The sequence below is a fragment of the Branchiostoma lanceolatum genome, chromosome 4, assembly GCF_035083965.1.
Source record: "Branchiostoma lanceolatum isolate klBraLanc5 chromosome 4, klBraLanc5.hap2, whole genome shotgun sequence".
In the NCBI taxonomy this organism is placed as follows: Eukaryota; Metazoa; Chordata; class Leptocardii; order Amphioxiformes; family Branchiostomatidae; genus Branchiostoma; species Branchiostoma lanceolatum.
In genome coordinates this window covers 17,018,681-17,031,184 of record NC_089725.1, presented here as the reverse complement: position 1 = coordinate 17,031,184, position 12,504 = coordinate 17,018,681, and the positions used below count along the sequence as shown (strand labels likewise).

Genomic DNA, 12,504 nt, shown 5'->3' with positions numbered 1-12,504 from the left:
CACATAAAGCAGCATAACTTACGCTAGGTTGTATTTATTCATTTATTGGTTTGGCTGTTTTGGGACACACAGCCAGGGCTGCCCAACTAGCCTGAGGGTATTACAAAGGGCTAGCCCTGTTGTAGTGAAAGATTGAATATCCGGTCAATGGCAGTCTGTACTACTTTACATACTAGTACTCTTTCCCTATGCGTTCTCCGATCCCAATCTTATTCATTGTCTGCGTATGGCCAAGACGAAGGTTATAATACAGACTAAAATTGCAATCATGGGTAGAGCCTTCTGCACGATGAAATTACAATCCCTTGCCTCATGAAAAAAAAACACCTAGCTTCTCATGTGTGGGCGAAGAGGGAGTACAAGTTTGCTTATTGTCTTTACAACACCGTCCTGACATGTGTATGTTATGTAACACAACCCGGATCTGAACTTGCACTGCGCTTTGTGCAAAAGATATCCATCAGATAACCCTTGGTATAAAACTATAAACCTTACACAAATGTCGATGAAAATCTGATGATCAGTTATGACGCCCACCTGTTTGTCAACGATCACGTTCCATTCAATTACATAAAAGACAGCTCTTACTTGTAGTGCTGAAAGTGAAACTAGAAGTTCATATCTTTCCAAAAAGGTAATTACGCAAGAGTCTGAAGAACGTGTAGATATACAAGCACAGATTCGGAATTGCATACTTCTAGATAATTCTTGTTAACATAATTGTACAGTATCGACTTTCAGGTTCATCTTGATTTTTGTGTGAAAATGGTATAGACTGATATTTTGTTGATGTTGTCTGTCTGTTTATTTGTTTGTTTGTTTGTTTGTTTATTCGTTTGTTTGTGGTGCGATGGTGTGGGACAATACAACTGATGAAACCTTGAGATAAAAGATATCCCTTCGAGACGCCCGGACATTCAAAAGTGGAAAAGTAAGATAGAGTTTGTTGTACAAGTGGAATGAGACTCTAGAAAGAGGTGGACACAGGCAAAATGTTGGGATAAAAAATTATAAAACGTTAGAAGCACGAGAGTAAAATAATGGCGAAAGACTCATCCACTCCAATGGACTCTCCCTAACTTGTTACATGAGTCTGTACAAGAGTATCCGTACTACTACAAGGGTGCACAGACACTACACCCTCCCCCCGCCTGTAACCCAAGACCATGGGAACTAAGACACGGTAAACACTGGTCTATTCCGCGCCATTGTCTGTGCCAAGAAGGGCACGGAGGTACAGGTCTGGTGGAAGAGGATATTTCTTTGAACTGAGTAGATCGTGGCGCCGTTAAAGCCGGGATTGCATAAGGGGTGATGTCTGTCAGTATGTGTCACAGAAAGGGTCAGGATTTAGATAAACCCGTTGTACCTAATGAGCCATGCTCGTACAATTGAAATCAAGTGGTCTCCTCCTGCAGCCTATGTTCATTAGCTATGACACAATGAGTCGTTTTTGTAAAGCAGTCACTACATTCACAGCCTAACATTGATATAGTTTCCTTAGAACAGGTTCCATGTGTTATGTGTTGATCCCCTTCTCTATGAATTGCCTAGAACAGGGGTTAAATCAATGATGTCCTTGAGGTCTACATCAGACGCCTTTAAAGAAAGGCAACACCAAGGCCGTTACATTCCACTGAGTCCTCATTGTCTCGCGGACATTGAATAAATTTCGCTACCTAAGGCGTTGGCTTTAAGGTATGTCATGAGGTATGCTGTATGTGTAGTACCTCAAGTGTGTCTGGACGTAACGCACATACCACCAGATGCCCCCCCCCCCTAAGTTGTATTTGCAACCTTACGTCCCAAGGTTAGCCCTACCTAGTGTATCAAGATATGTCAAAGATTTACGTATGTTATCCTTTAGTGTTTAGTAAGTAGAATTCTAAGATTCCTTTTATATTTCTCTTCTATAGTATGTAGTTGACCGTACGAAAGTCGCTGTACTTTTTGCTCTGTCAATAAAGCGTCTTCTTCTTCGTTCGGCTGATTAGGTCCACAATCACAATTTAGATTAAGAACAGAAATATGTAGATGTCATTAGTATCGTCTATGCGCCGTAAATAAAAAAAGGCGAAAATAAAACCGATGAAAAGAGATCCAGTCCTATCCTGATAAAGAGGTTACTTAATGTTTCAAACCGTCCAAATATCGTGTTGCTAATTATCTCCCCAAAGTGTCGCCAACTTAAGGCCTTTTGATTACTTCCCAAAGTGCCGCCAATTTAAACCCTCTCGGTCCAAACTTGATACCTGGAGCGACCTTGGATGTAGCTGCTTGAACTTAGGCAGCTGTTAGTGACTTGTTAGGGACACGACAAGTGGATTACTTGTTTGATGTTCACGCTGAAAAACTGCTTTGTGTGTTCATCTTTCATTGGAACCTTAGACAGCAGGAATATGGAACTGCATGGATGTCCCACCAGACGAAATATAAAGTGAATCAATTATCAGTTATGACTGCTTCATTTCAATAAAGCCTCGTTTAAACAGGGTTTCTTATCCTGAAGTTGATGAGAAGCCCTGTTTAAACAATGCTTTATTGAATGAAGTAGTCATAACTGATAATGAATTCACATTATATTTCGTCTGGTGGGACATCCATGCAGTTCCATATGTATTCTGTCTAAAGTAAACTACTCTGTAAAAATGAGCTTACAGAGGGCACATATCTGTGTGCATATTTGCTCCACTTGATCCTTGGCTTGTGGTGACAGATCAGCACGAGATGAGACCTGGGACTGCAGACAGTGTGTCTCTCCTCCATCTATCATCTCTTTTGCGTCATCAGACTATCAACATCCGAAGCTGGGGGTGATATTTAACGATAAGGATGTTAAAACATAACTGAGTGAACTCTAACATACAGACATACCACTATCAACATGAAGAGAAAGTGACGACTCAGTGAAAATAATTTCCGTTTGAAACAGAAGTAGAGTTAAATTGATGTATTTTACACCAAAACGGATTTTTGTCGACAGAATATAGAAGGAGTCAATACCTGAAAACACGAGAACAGGAACTGTTGTACAGTACTTGTGTTAAAGAAACAAATACGGAAATCTATCAAGACAATTTTTGTTTGAAATCCCCTTTAGACCTCCTTGGTCTGGACCCGTCCTTCAACCTCGCGGTAAACCGTCTTTTGTCCGTTACAAACAGCTATATTGATTGCACTACCGTTATCTTGAACTTGAGAACCGTCAATATTACCCCTGCGCCATTGACCTTGGCGGCCCCGGGACCTCTCGTACCCCGTACAAGTTACACCGGGATTAAACTTGTCAGGGTGTTTTGATGTTTGTCGAAGCCTCGGACTCGGGCATTTGGTACGGGGGTGTAGGGTGTTTATGTGAACTTTGTAATGGACCTTCATGTAGTCTGATCAACCTATCGCAACAGGACCCTATAACTTGTGTCCTTCTATCCGTTAAAGTTATTGTTTGACGTTGGTAAACTTGAACATTGCCAGCATCATGGTGCTGACTCGCCGCGTTGTGCCAGTCTAGACTTTCCACACGTCACCGACACATGGTGAAATGATACTTCTTTCTCCTTTACTCCACAAATCTCTGATGTCCCTTTGAACTTGACGTTGAAAGCCCCGCAGAACGGCCTGTGTTGTGGCTGTTAACCACACCATGCCTCTGTGGCCCGCCCAGGACGTCCCCTCATGAAAGGGAAAATCATAACAGTGGCAGAGGCAACAACAAAGTGGGCACAAAGGAGAAAACAACAGTTTGCAACTATACCGCGGTGCTGTGGCGAGGTAGGTGGGCAGCACCGTGGGTCATGTGATGGCGCAGCTGTACAACACTCATCTCCAAGCAGATGTAGGGGGAAGATCGAAACAATTTTCGGCTGCCCCCGTTTTTCCTACACATGTCCCTGTGTTCCAATCAACAGAAATGTGGATAATAGCCAAGCTAAGAATCAATACCTTGAATATAGAACAGACTCGTTGGCGCGCGCATATTTGTGCGTCAAAAACGGACAAGGCAGATGATATTATGATATTCACATCTGTTTGAAGATCAGTGACATACTAGTAGTTTTCTGTCCCTCAGGATTCTATAGAGTTCTAGAACTTTCATTCCTTGTAATCTCTGAGTAAACAGTACCATAGTGTGGTTGATGTTACTTTGCTTCCCATGGACTGGACACGGTTCTTTTAATCTGACTCATACAGAATAGCACGTTATTGAACTTTTTCATGGCCGCTGGGATCCGGAATGTACAACAGTCGCATTGTTCTTAAACTGAATTATAATGGAGGGGAAATGTGATGTTCTAGGTTCATTTTGACAAAAAAAACAGACAAATCTAGTCATGTTTCCGTTGTTTTGGCATAGGTTTTATCAAAAAAAAAACCTCCTTGGTTTTATCAATAATGCTCGAGATTCTACGCAGAGGTAATGCCGACTTGGGTGGGACAATTGGCCTGTTATGAACGCGCCGATGACTCAGTAGTACCGATGAAATCAGTAATTATTAGATTAGTATTGTTATATCCCTCTGCTCTAATAATTGTTTCGCTCAGGGGAATGGGAATTTTCCGCCTGGACGCGTCTGCACCCATCTCGATAAGATTTATAAAAGTAACTCTATTGTCCCTTTGTCTTCTTGTTTGCTTTGGGAAAAGGCCGGCCAGAAAGCTTTGTTATGCTTGTTAAGGTATAGTTTATCCCGTCAAAAGTCGGCATTGAAATGCAACTGAGAAAAGCCGTCACCGTAGTGTGGATCTTATGTTGTTTTTCAAGTCAACGAGCACAATTTCTACCGTGACCAGGCAATCCAAATACAAACCTCCCTACATGTGTGCGTTTTCTGGCTGGGGATTAGTCCGATTCCACGTAATTAGTTCCAATCCGTGTGGCATTTTCCGTGTAGTTACGATCCATGTGGCTTGCTGAGGAACATGGCGAACCTTGTGTAGGGCGTCGCCGTGCCATGTAAATAAAGTTATCGCCAGGTCTCCACACGGAAATGTACACAAAGACAGAAGGAAACGTTCGATCGATAGAGTCCGGTTCAAAGGTGGTCTTTATTGTCGTGCCGCTTTCTAAACCTGCATGGCGGTCCTTTACCGGGGTCAGGTACTCTCAACTTCAGCACCAAACAACGAGCCTCAAAACTTTTGTCAAGAAAAATTTGTTTGACTTGAGGGTGTTGTACCAAGGATTGTGTTGGTTGTGTTCGATTGGAACAAAAGCGTGAAAAAGATTTGAGATAATCTATTAGCGAACAATTTAGGGGATTAGAGTCTGGACGATGCATGTTCATATAACAAACAGAGAAGACGTTGTCAGGCAGGTAACAGGACAGAAATGTCGTGTCGACAGCTGTAATTGGGCGTTTGTAAAATTGTTATAAGAACCATAGATATTGTCCCGGCCGGCCAGATCTAGTACCTGTGCTTAGGGCACATCAAAGACACCGCCCGGCGACGTGTCTGCAGTAAGGTGGAGAACGTGACAAGTGTGGTCCGGTCGTCAACAACGACAAACCAACATTCCTAGGTAAGGTGGACGACCCGCTTGTTTTACCCCCCGCCACGTGCAAGGGGGCGAAATCCGTCCGCAGGTAACCTCGCGCCGGGACGGCTCGCGCAGGACACCGGCTGGAAATTTGGCGCCCCCCGTCAGGTGTAGGGGTCAGACAACCGGGCAAGCGTGGCGAGTTCCACCCGCGCCCAGTGAAAACCTATCCCGCATTCTTTCTTTTGGCAGGCAGCTCGCTTAGGTATGCGAGGTTGTTTGCCCCTCCTATTGTCCCCCCAGCTCTCTCCCTATCAAACACGCCGAATCATTATCAGCGATTAACGCGTAAGAACGTAATAGCAAACAATTTGCATAAAGCTCGGAAAGGGCAAAAGTCCACAGGTAGCTCGTGGTGGGAGTACTCCAGCTCATACCGAAGTTTCCGGCTTGCACTCTTGCAGACTTTTTGAACTGGGAGCTGGTGTTGGACGTATGCAAGGGCCATATGGGCTGCAGCAGTGACTATTGGAGGTAGTCTGAGCTGAGTTTGAGCTGCATATGAGGTCCCTGAGGCGTGGAGATATTTGTACCCTGATTAGAGCCGACTTGGTGTGGCCGGGTGTAGTCTTACCAGCTTCCCACGACTGAAGGTAGGTCACACGGCGGCGTTGCACGCTGTTTTTCTTGTCTTCTACAGAGTTATGTTAGTGTAAGAAGGTTATGCAATGGTAAGGAGGTCAGGAACGGAGCTCAGCTATGTTTCTATGTGCAAGATTTAGCTGAAGAAGGCCGCCATGACCCGCGGTAGGGTAGGCTGGCCTGCAGACTAGTGTAGCATGGTGGTGCATAGCGTGGCTGTCCCACGGGAGCTCATGCATGTTGGAGTATATAGCATCAACTTCGTTTTGCATTGCATTTTACTTGTTGCACACCTGAAACGTTGCGCCAGGTAGCTGAGACCTGTCGGCGGCATGTGCAGGTAGCGCCGACCACGCAGAGTTTGGGCGCCAGCCGCTGGGCCTGGCGAAGTTTACCTGTCGTTGCTATACATACACAACAACATGGTCGAGCCCAGTCGGCTGGGGTCGGATCATTTCCGCCTGGTTGGTGTGGAGCGGGTAAGGTGCACATATGTCTGCCGGACCGTCCCGACTAACGACGTAAAAACAACCTCTGGGCCCCCAGGAGCAGCTCTCCGCTACCTGACCACCTCTCCAACACCCCCCTTGACCCGACTCTTCAAACAGACCCCCCTTCTCCCGGATGTTTTGTCCCTGCTCACATGTATGCCTTCTTATGGATACATGGCGCACCGAGTGAGCTCACTTCAGCTCCGGTAGCCTTCCAGGAAGACGGACCTCGGTACTTAGATGTTTATGCATGGATTAAACAGTGCTAAAATCTTTTAATTTCAACACTTTCACTATAGCTATTGCATATCTACATACGCCACGGTAATAAGGCTCTGTGTCACTAAAACGAGCACCAAACGCAGCTGTGTCCTCCGGCCTTCAGTTGATATAACACCACGGATAAGTTATGAAAAGATGTGGACAAAGCATGCACGACTTATCTTAGCTGCCTGTCCTGCCCAGCAGTCTTTAATGAGGGCAGCGAGTGCTGAGGGATTTGCAAAAGATGGCATACTTGGAAACGTTTGGCGATGACGAGTCTCTTCTTAAGTGGGAATGTGTCATGTGTGCAAACTTAGAATGTGGCCGGGTCGGATGACCTGGCCTTACCGCTTGTAGTGGCAGGCCTGTACGTATATAAACTACATCTTGACGAGGGGGTGGCGAAGAAATCTGTAGCGGAGATAAAACAGGCCAATGGGGACAGAAGTTTGGTAGCGTTTCAGGATAGTGTTACGTCCAGATGTTTTGCTTTGCTGACCCCTTCTTGATAGTTCGTTTTAGATCATACAGAGCCGTGTTTCACAGACTGTAGTCTGGAGAGGCGTTGGGGTAGAGTCTCATGTAAAAAGAACTGCAGACAAGGGCAACGATCTGACTAATTGTGTTGTGTTTATCTCACCCTCTGTTGGTTTTAGGGAAATTATATTTACATAAAAATGGCTCCGATGACCGGTCATTTATAATAAATAACTTCCCCTCGTGCTTCCTTTTCGTACAAGAAAAACTGGTTCCATCCAGATGTCTATTATATAAGACTATTCCTTTTATTGATGAGACTATGTAATGTATAAATTTTATCCAAACGTTAAGCGGTTTAGAATTATATCGAATTGTGCTTTTAATTTCTTTTATCAAAGTTGTAGCAACCAACAGAGATGAGGAATGCACGTATACAGATTACCTAATACATATATTGATAAATCTAGCATAGTGTCGCTAGTGTTTCGACCCTCTTGCCATGATACAGCAAAATCGGACGACACCAGTTCCATTGTTAGTTGTCTGACATTTTGCTAATTGCCGAATACCGTCACCTTTTTATTCTGACATTTGAATGCCCTCTTTTCACCCCGTTGGAAGGGGAACCTGACCTGGCTTGACACTGTATGGTGTAAACTCGAGCATGAGCCGAGCAATTTTAAACATCTCCTCCCTATTCATCTCAGTGCGTGTGGGCCCTTATACCAATTTCTTACAAATGTTATGCATTATATTGTCTCTTACAAGATGAAACTTTTGAATATCAAGAGCGATCGTCCGACCGGTATTGTATCAAATTTCGGTGACATGTGAGCTAACAGACCAGCGAGTTTGTAAGTGACGCGTGCCTTTCACAGTTCTGTAGGAGGAGGGCGGGCGTTTCACACCGAATTAACGAGTTTACATAGGTGTTGACATATCAGACACCCCCATCATTACTGTGAAGCAAATCTTTTCAAATTTAGTCAGTAAATAGTTTGTCGACGAAATGTTGTTGCGCATAATCAGGGAAAATGTGGTGATGACGACATCAAGTATCGTTACATGTCTATAGGAGAAGGGTGAGTGAACTGTTACTGAAAGGACGTGATTGACAGATTTGCAGACGACGAGAGAGCAAACAGTGACGTCACGAGAAAACTAGGTCCAGTTTCCGTTTTTCTGCTTTACAGCAACATCCGGTTCTGTCTGGAGCTCCGTAAATCCAAGGCAAGGTTTGAAATATTCAGCTCTTCGAATTCTTTTTTTTTATATTGGACATTGAATAATGTGTGAATTTTTTTAGTGTTTTTTTTTTTTAAATCTAGTTAAAACGCCAAATTTTACGACTGTCTCCTTTTGGCGTTCCCAGCTCGATCAACGTCCCATTCGCGCCTGCCCAGATATTTGACAATATGAGGTCATGCACAGCAGTTGTCTGCACGTCGTTTTACGTGGTGAAAAGTGCACGACTATTGATCATTAACAAAAGTCTGTATAATAAAAGAAGATCGCTTCAAAAAGGATCCATGTAGGTTTAGGTGGACAATCAGTTTTCTTGACATCGGCAAATGTGTCCGTCTTGGCAAAGATGGAATACTGGCTGTCAACAGTGTTGTTATCCCAAAGACAAGTGCCACATTTAGCAATTACCTTCGGTCATCTTGAGCACACAGATGTCTGTTGGCTTTTCACTCGCTTTTAATGAGCGGAGGCAAACTCCATATTTGCATTAAACTAGATAGAGATGGCTGAGCACACACGCTGCAGCGGCCAGCCCGGCGGGAGTCGGAACTACTGCTAGAATGTCAGTTCCGTAGAGGGTTGTTGCTACAAACAAATAACAAACCAACCTACCCACGGTCCACGGGAATAGTAAAGTCCTTAGTCAACAGTGGACCAGCTTTGTCGACTCGTGACAGAACAACCAGGAAAGATGGACATAAGGCCTGGATGTGCCGTGTATCAGGATTAGTGACGTCGTTCCAAAATAGCACAAAACGGTACGTAGCATTCATGTTTGTTGTGGAGGGCCGTGTAGGAACGAAAGAATGGTGATCTGACTTTTTATTTTCAAATTTTGAATGTTATTACTGTATTAGGTCTCCGTGCCTAATGTTGGACATATTTTTGTCTTTAACATTTCCTAGTTACTTTGACTTTTTTTACTGTCGCCGTACCAGAGGGATTATTGACCCATTCAATTGCCCATTAGTATATGCGTGCTGATAATATATTTTTAGTAACTGACGTCCGTCTTCTGTGGATGAAAGCGTGGCCTGGAAGCTGCCGCCAAGTGTGTGCGTGTGCTCGCGTGCGTCTTGTGAGATAAAACAGACTAGATAGTTCGATCATCCTGACACGTAGACTGCTTACGCAAATTTCACGTTTTTACTGTTTTTTTTGATAACTTATAAACCTCATGAGAAGCTTGGTGTCAGTATCATGGATGACGTTCACTTGTCTGGAACAGTTGGCGCCTGCGTATTGCTGGTACATCGTAGAGAAGAAACCATACACGATATATGATATGTCGTAACTGTTACGCCGATTTCAAGTAAACTTACTTCATAGACTTATATGTAACATAAAAGTTACAACATAACTAGCCTCTTTCTCCGGTTTGCTTCTAAATTGATACCTAAAATGTGCGGTTTCGAGTCATTTTGACGTACCTCCGAAGTGTTCCTTTTTCATGACAAGCCGCATCACAATGTGTGCTGAATCGAGGAGTGAGAAAAACGCGCAACATGAAGGCGCGCAAAATATGAAAGAAAAAAAAAGAAAATGTAGAAAAACGAACCCTTGTAGACCTAATCGCTACCGGCTATGGTGTCCACAGAATTAGAACTCATGATGTAGGTGAATCTACTAATGCAGTGAAGAAATGTACTATATGGCACAGACTAGTGGAATATAGGACTATGCGTTTATTTTTGTTGCTTTCTATTTGATTACGCTATTTGATTACGCTATCTCATGAGCAGGCTAGTTCTTGTGAACAACTCCCATGCACCTTGCGACTTCCCAGCGTGAGATCAGAATCACGTACCGTGATGTAAGGAATACTGATATCGTTTCTTTGCACCTGATCTGGCGGGGGTCTGGTTGCAGTAACCTGTTCCTAAACAGTAATCCAAACATCGTCACCAGGTACGGATCTGTCGTTACCTTTCTTCAATCAAAGCGAATAATTGTGCCCCCCTGTCGGCGGCACGGCTGTCCCCGGGGTTCGCTCAAGGCTGCCGCTGACAGGACGAACCCCGGCGGTACGGGCCTGGTATGCCGCACCAGCCTGCCATCAGTCGTGCCAAGGTTTACACGATCGGCAAGGTTTCCAGAACAGGTGAAGAAAAACACAGCTTGTCTTCTCCGTACTAGTCAGGAATATTCCATTCGACGTTTGGGGAAAAGCACACGAGGAATCTTTCCAGTGGTGCTCGCAGGGAAGTGAAGCGAAGAATTGGAGGTCGAGAGATAATGAAATGATTGCAGGGTATGAACGCTTGCGTTATCAGTGTACGTGGCTGTTGAAGGGGGGTCCAGTCTATCTATCGCTGGTCTTATGTACAATCTTTGTACAATCTTCCTTACGTTACCAACACTGATGGAGAGGGAGGGGGGCACACACGTGTTGATGAAATGGCTACTGCATTCTTGAACACTGATCAAACAGTGTTTTGACGCCCACGCAAATGTTTTGAATAATCCTAGAATTTGTTGTGTTGGGTTAGCAGACCTGACAAAAGAGTTAAGGCAACGTGCTAGTCTCTACCGGACTCATTGGGTCGCCAAAACATGGTCAAATTGGGAGGAGCCCAAGGAGTCTGATAGACACTAGTTAGCGACTTACGGAATGATATTCTAGTAAGACAGGAAATTGAGGAATGACCTTGTCCTCGTTTGCGTTTTGTCTTCACAACCTTTAGCATTTTTTGTCGTTTCATCGAAAACTGCATATGGGCTAGCATAAAGCATCCTACTATCACACACTTTGGAAGAGAAGTTGTCTTGTCTTTAGAAGTTCAAGCCCGTAGTCATGCTAGCACCGCTCTAAGTAAGGATAAGTATGTGCTCAGCCCATAAAAAGGTGAATTAACGTCAGCCAAGGCCCGAACAAAATCACCTTTATTCAATGAGTAGTTAACGCATGTTGTACTCGCCATAGCTCAGCAAATGGACTAAGTTTTGCAGCATTTCTGTCTGTGTGGCAGAGCTCGGAGGTCAGTCCGTGCCTGAGGTGGTGTCCCCCGCTGTTCTATATAGCCTAACACATCGGACATGACAGATGTTTCCTACCGGACACCGCCGCTTTACCTTGGCACACAAGGACGACATGTCAGCAGAACGAGACATCGTAATTAGTTGACGTGTTGAACACAGTAACCCTGCTGTTCACCCAGACAATATGTTAGGAATAGCATGAAGGACATATGATAAAGCTCACAGTGGCACTGTCACCATCTAGGTAAGAGGTATCGCGTAATCCTCACACCTTATCTCATGTCTTGTTTGCGACTGTTTGAACAGCGCCTGTCGCTCTATTGTATAACAGGGATCAGTCAGGAGGGGGCAACTCTGTAATGAAGTTGGTTTGATGTGGTTGGAAGTCATTGTGGTGCTTCTTGTGTTTGTTTTTGCTTGAAGGTTTGTTTTGTGTGTGTTTTTCTGAGATGATCCGATATTGCAACTTTCCGTTTTCTTTGTCATAAGCTCTAAAGAACACATGTTTCTAAGAAGCGCATGTGTGTGTGACGCCCTTATTTTGTTGCATAACGTGTTATGAAAGAGTGCTTAACTTACATGTTGCTCTTGTCCCATAAGTACAGAACAATGTTGACATATAAAGTGCCGCCAAGGTTGTCTGTGTTATTGTGTAAGAAGAATCGAACACTTCACACAAAGCATCACCTCGCACAAGCCTTGGTCTTATTTGCTTTACGACTTGAAAGAAGGACAGACCTGTTCAGAAATAAGTGCGACACAAATGTTCTCTTTGTGTCGTGGGCGCCGAAATGTGCATCTCGTGTATGATTAAAAGATAACGATTTCTCTATTGCTGATCCTTTTAGCCAGTTTAATAGAGGAGCTATTGTCGTAAACAGGCGTGCTCTTTCTATAGTGTCAATAAAGGTGCTGGCTTTTCTG

General features: G+C 44.1%; 1 protein-coding gene across 6 annotated transcripts in view; it reads left to right on the top strand.

Annotated features, from left to right (window-relative positions):
* The first annotated feature begins 5,073 nt into the window (after window positions 1–5,073).
* LOC136432961 (ETS translocation variant 3-like) overlaps window positions 5,074–12,504 on the top strand; it is a 57,800-nt gene continuing 50,369 nt past the window's right edge. For 2 of the 6 annotated variants that reach the window (XM_066424663.1, XM_066424657.1), the window contains exon 1: window positions 5,537–6,132. Coding sequence is in view for 1 of the 6 variants with exons in the window: in XM_066424655.1 (XP_066280752.1) it covers window positions 10,367–10,702 (336 nt within the window). In the remaining 5 variants the exon portion in view is untranslated. The other 4 variants (XM_066424659.1, XM_066424666.1, XM_066424658.1 and 1 more) reach the window with 4 other exon arrangements.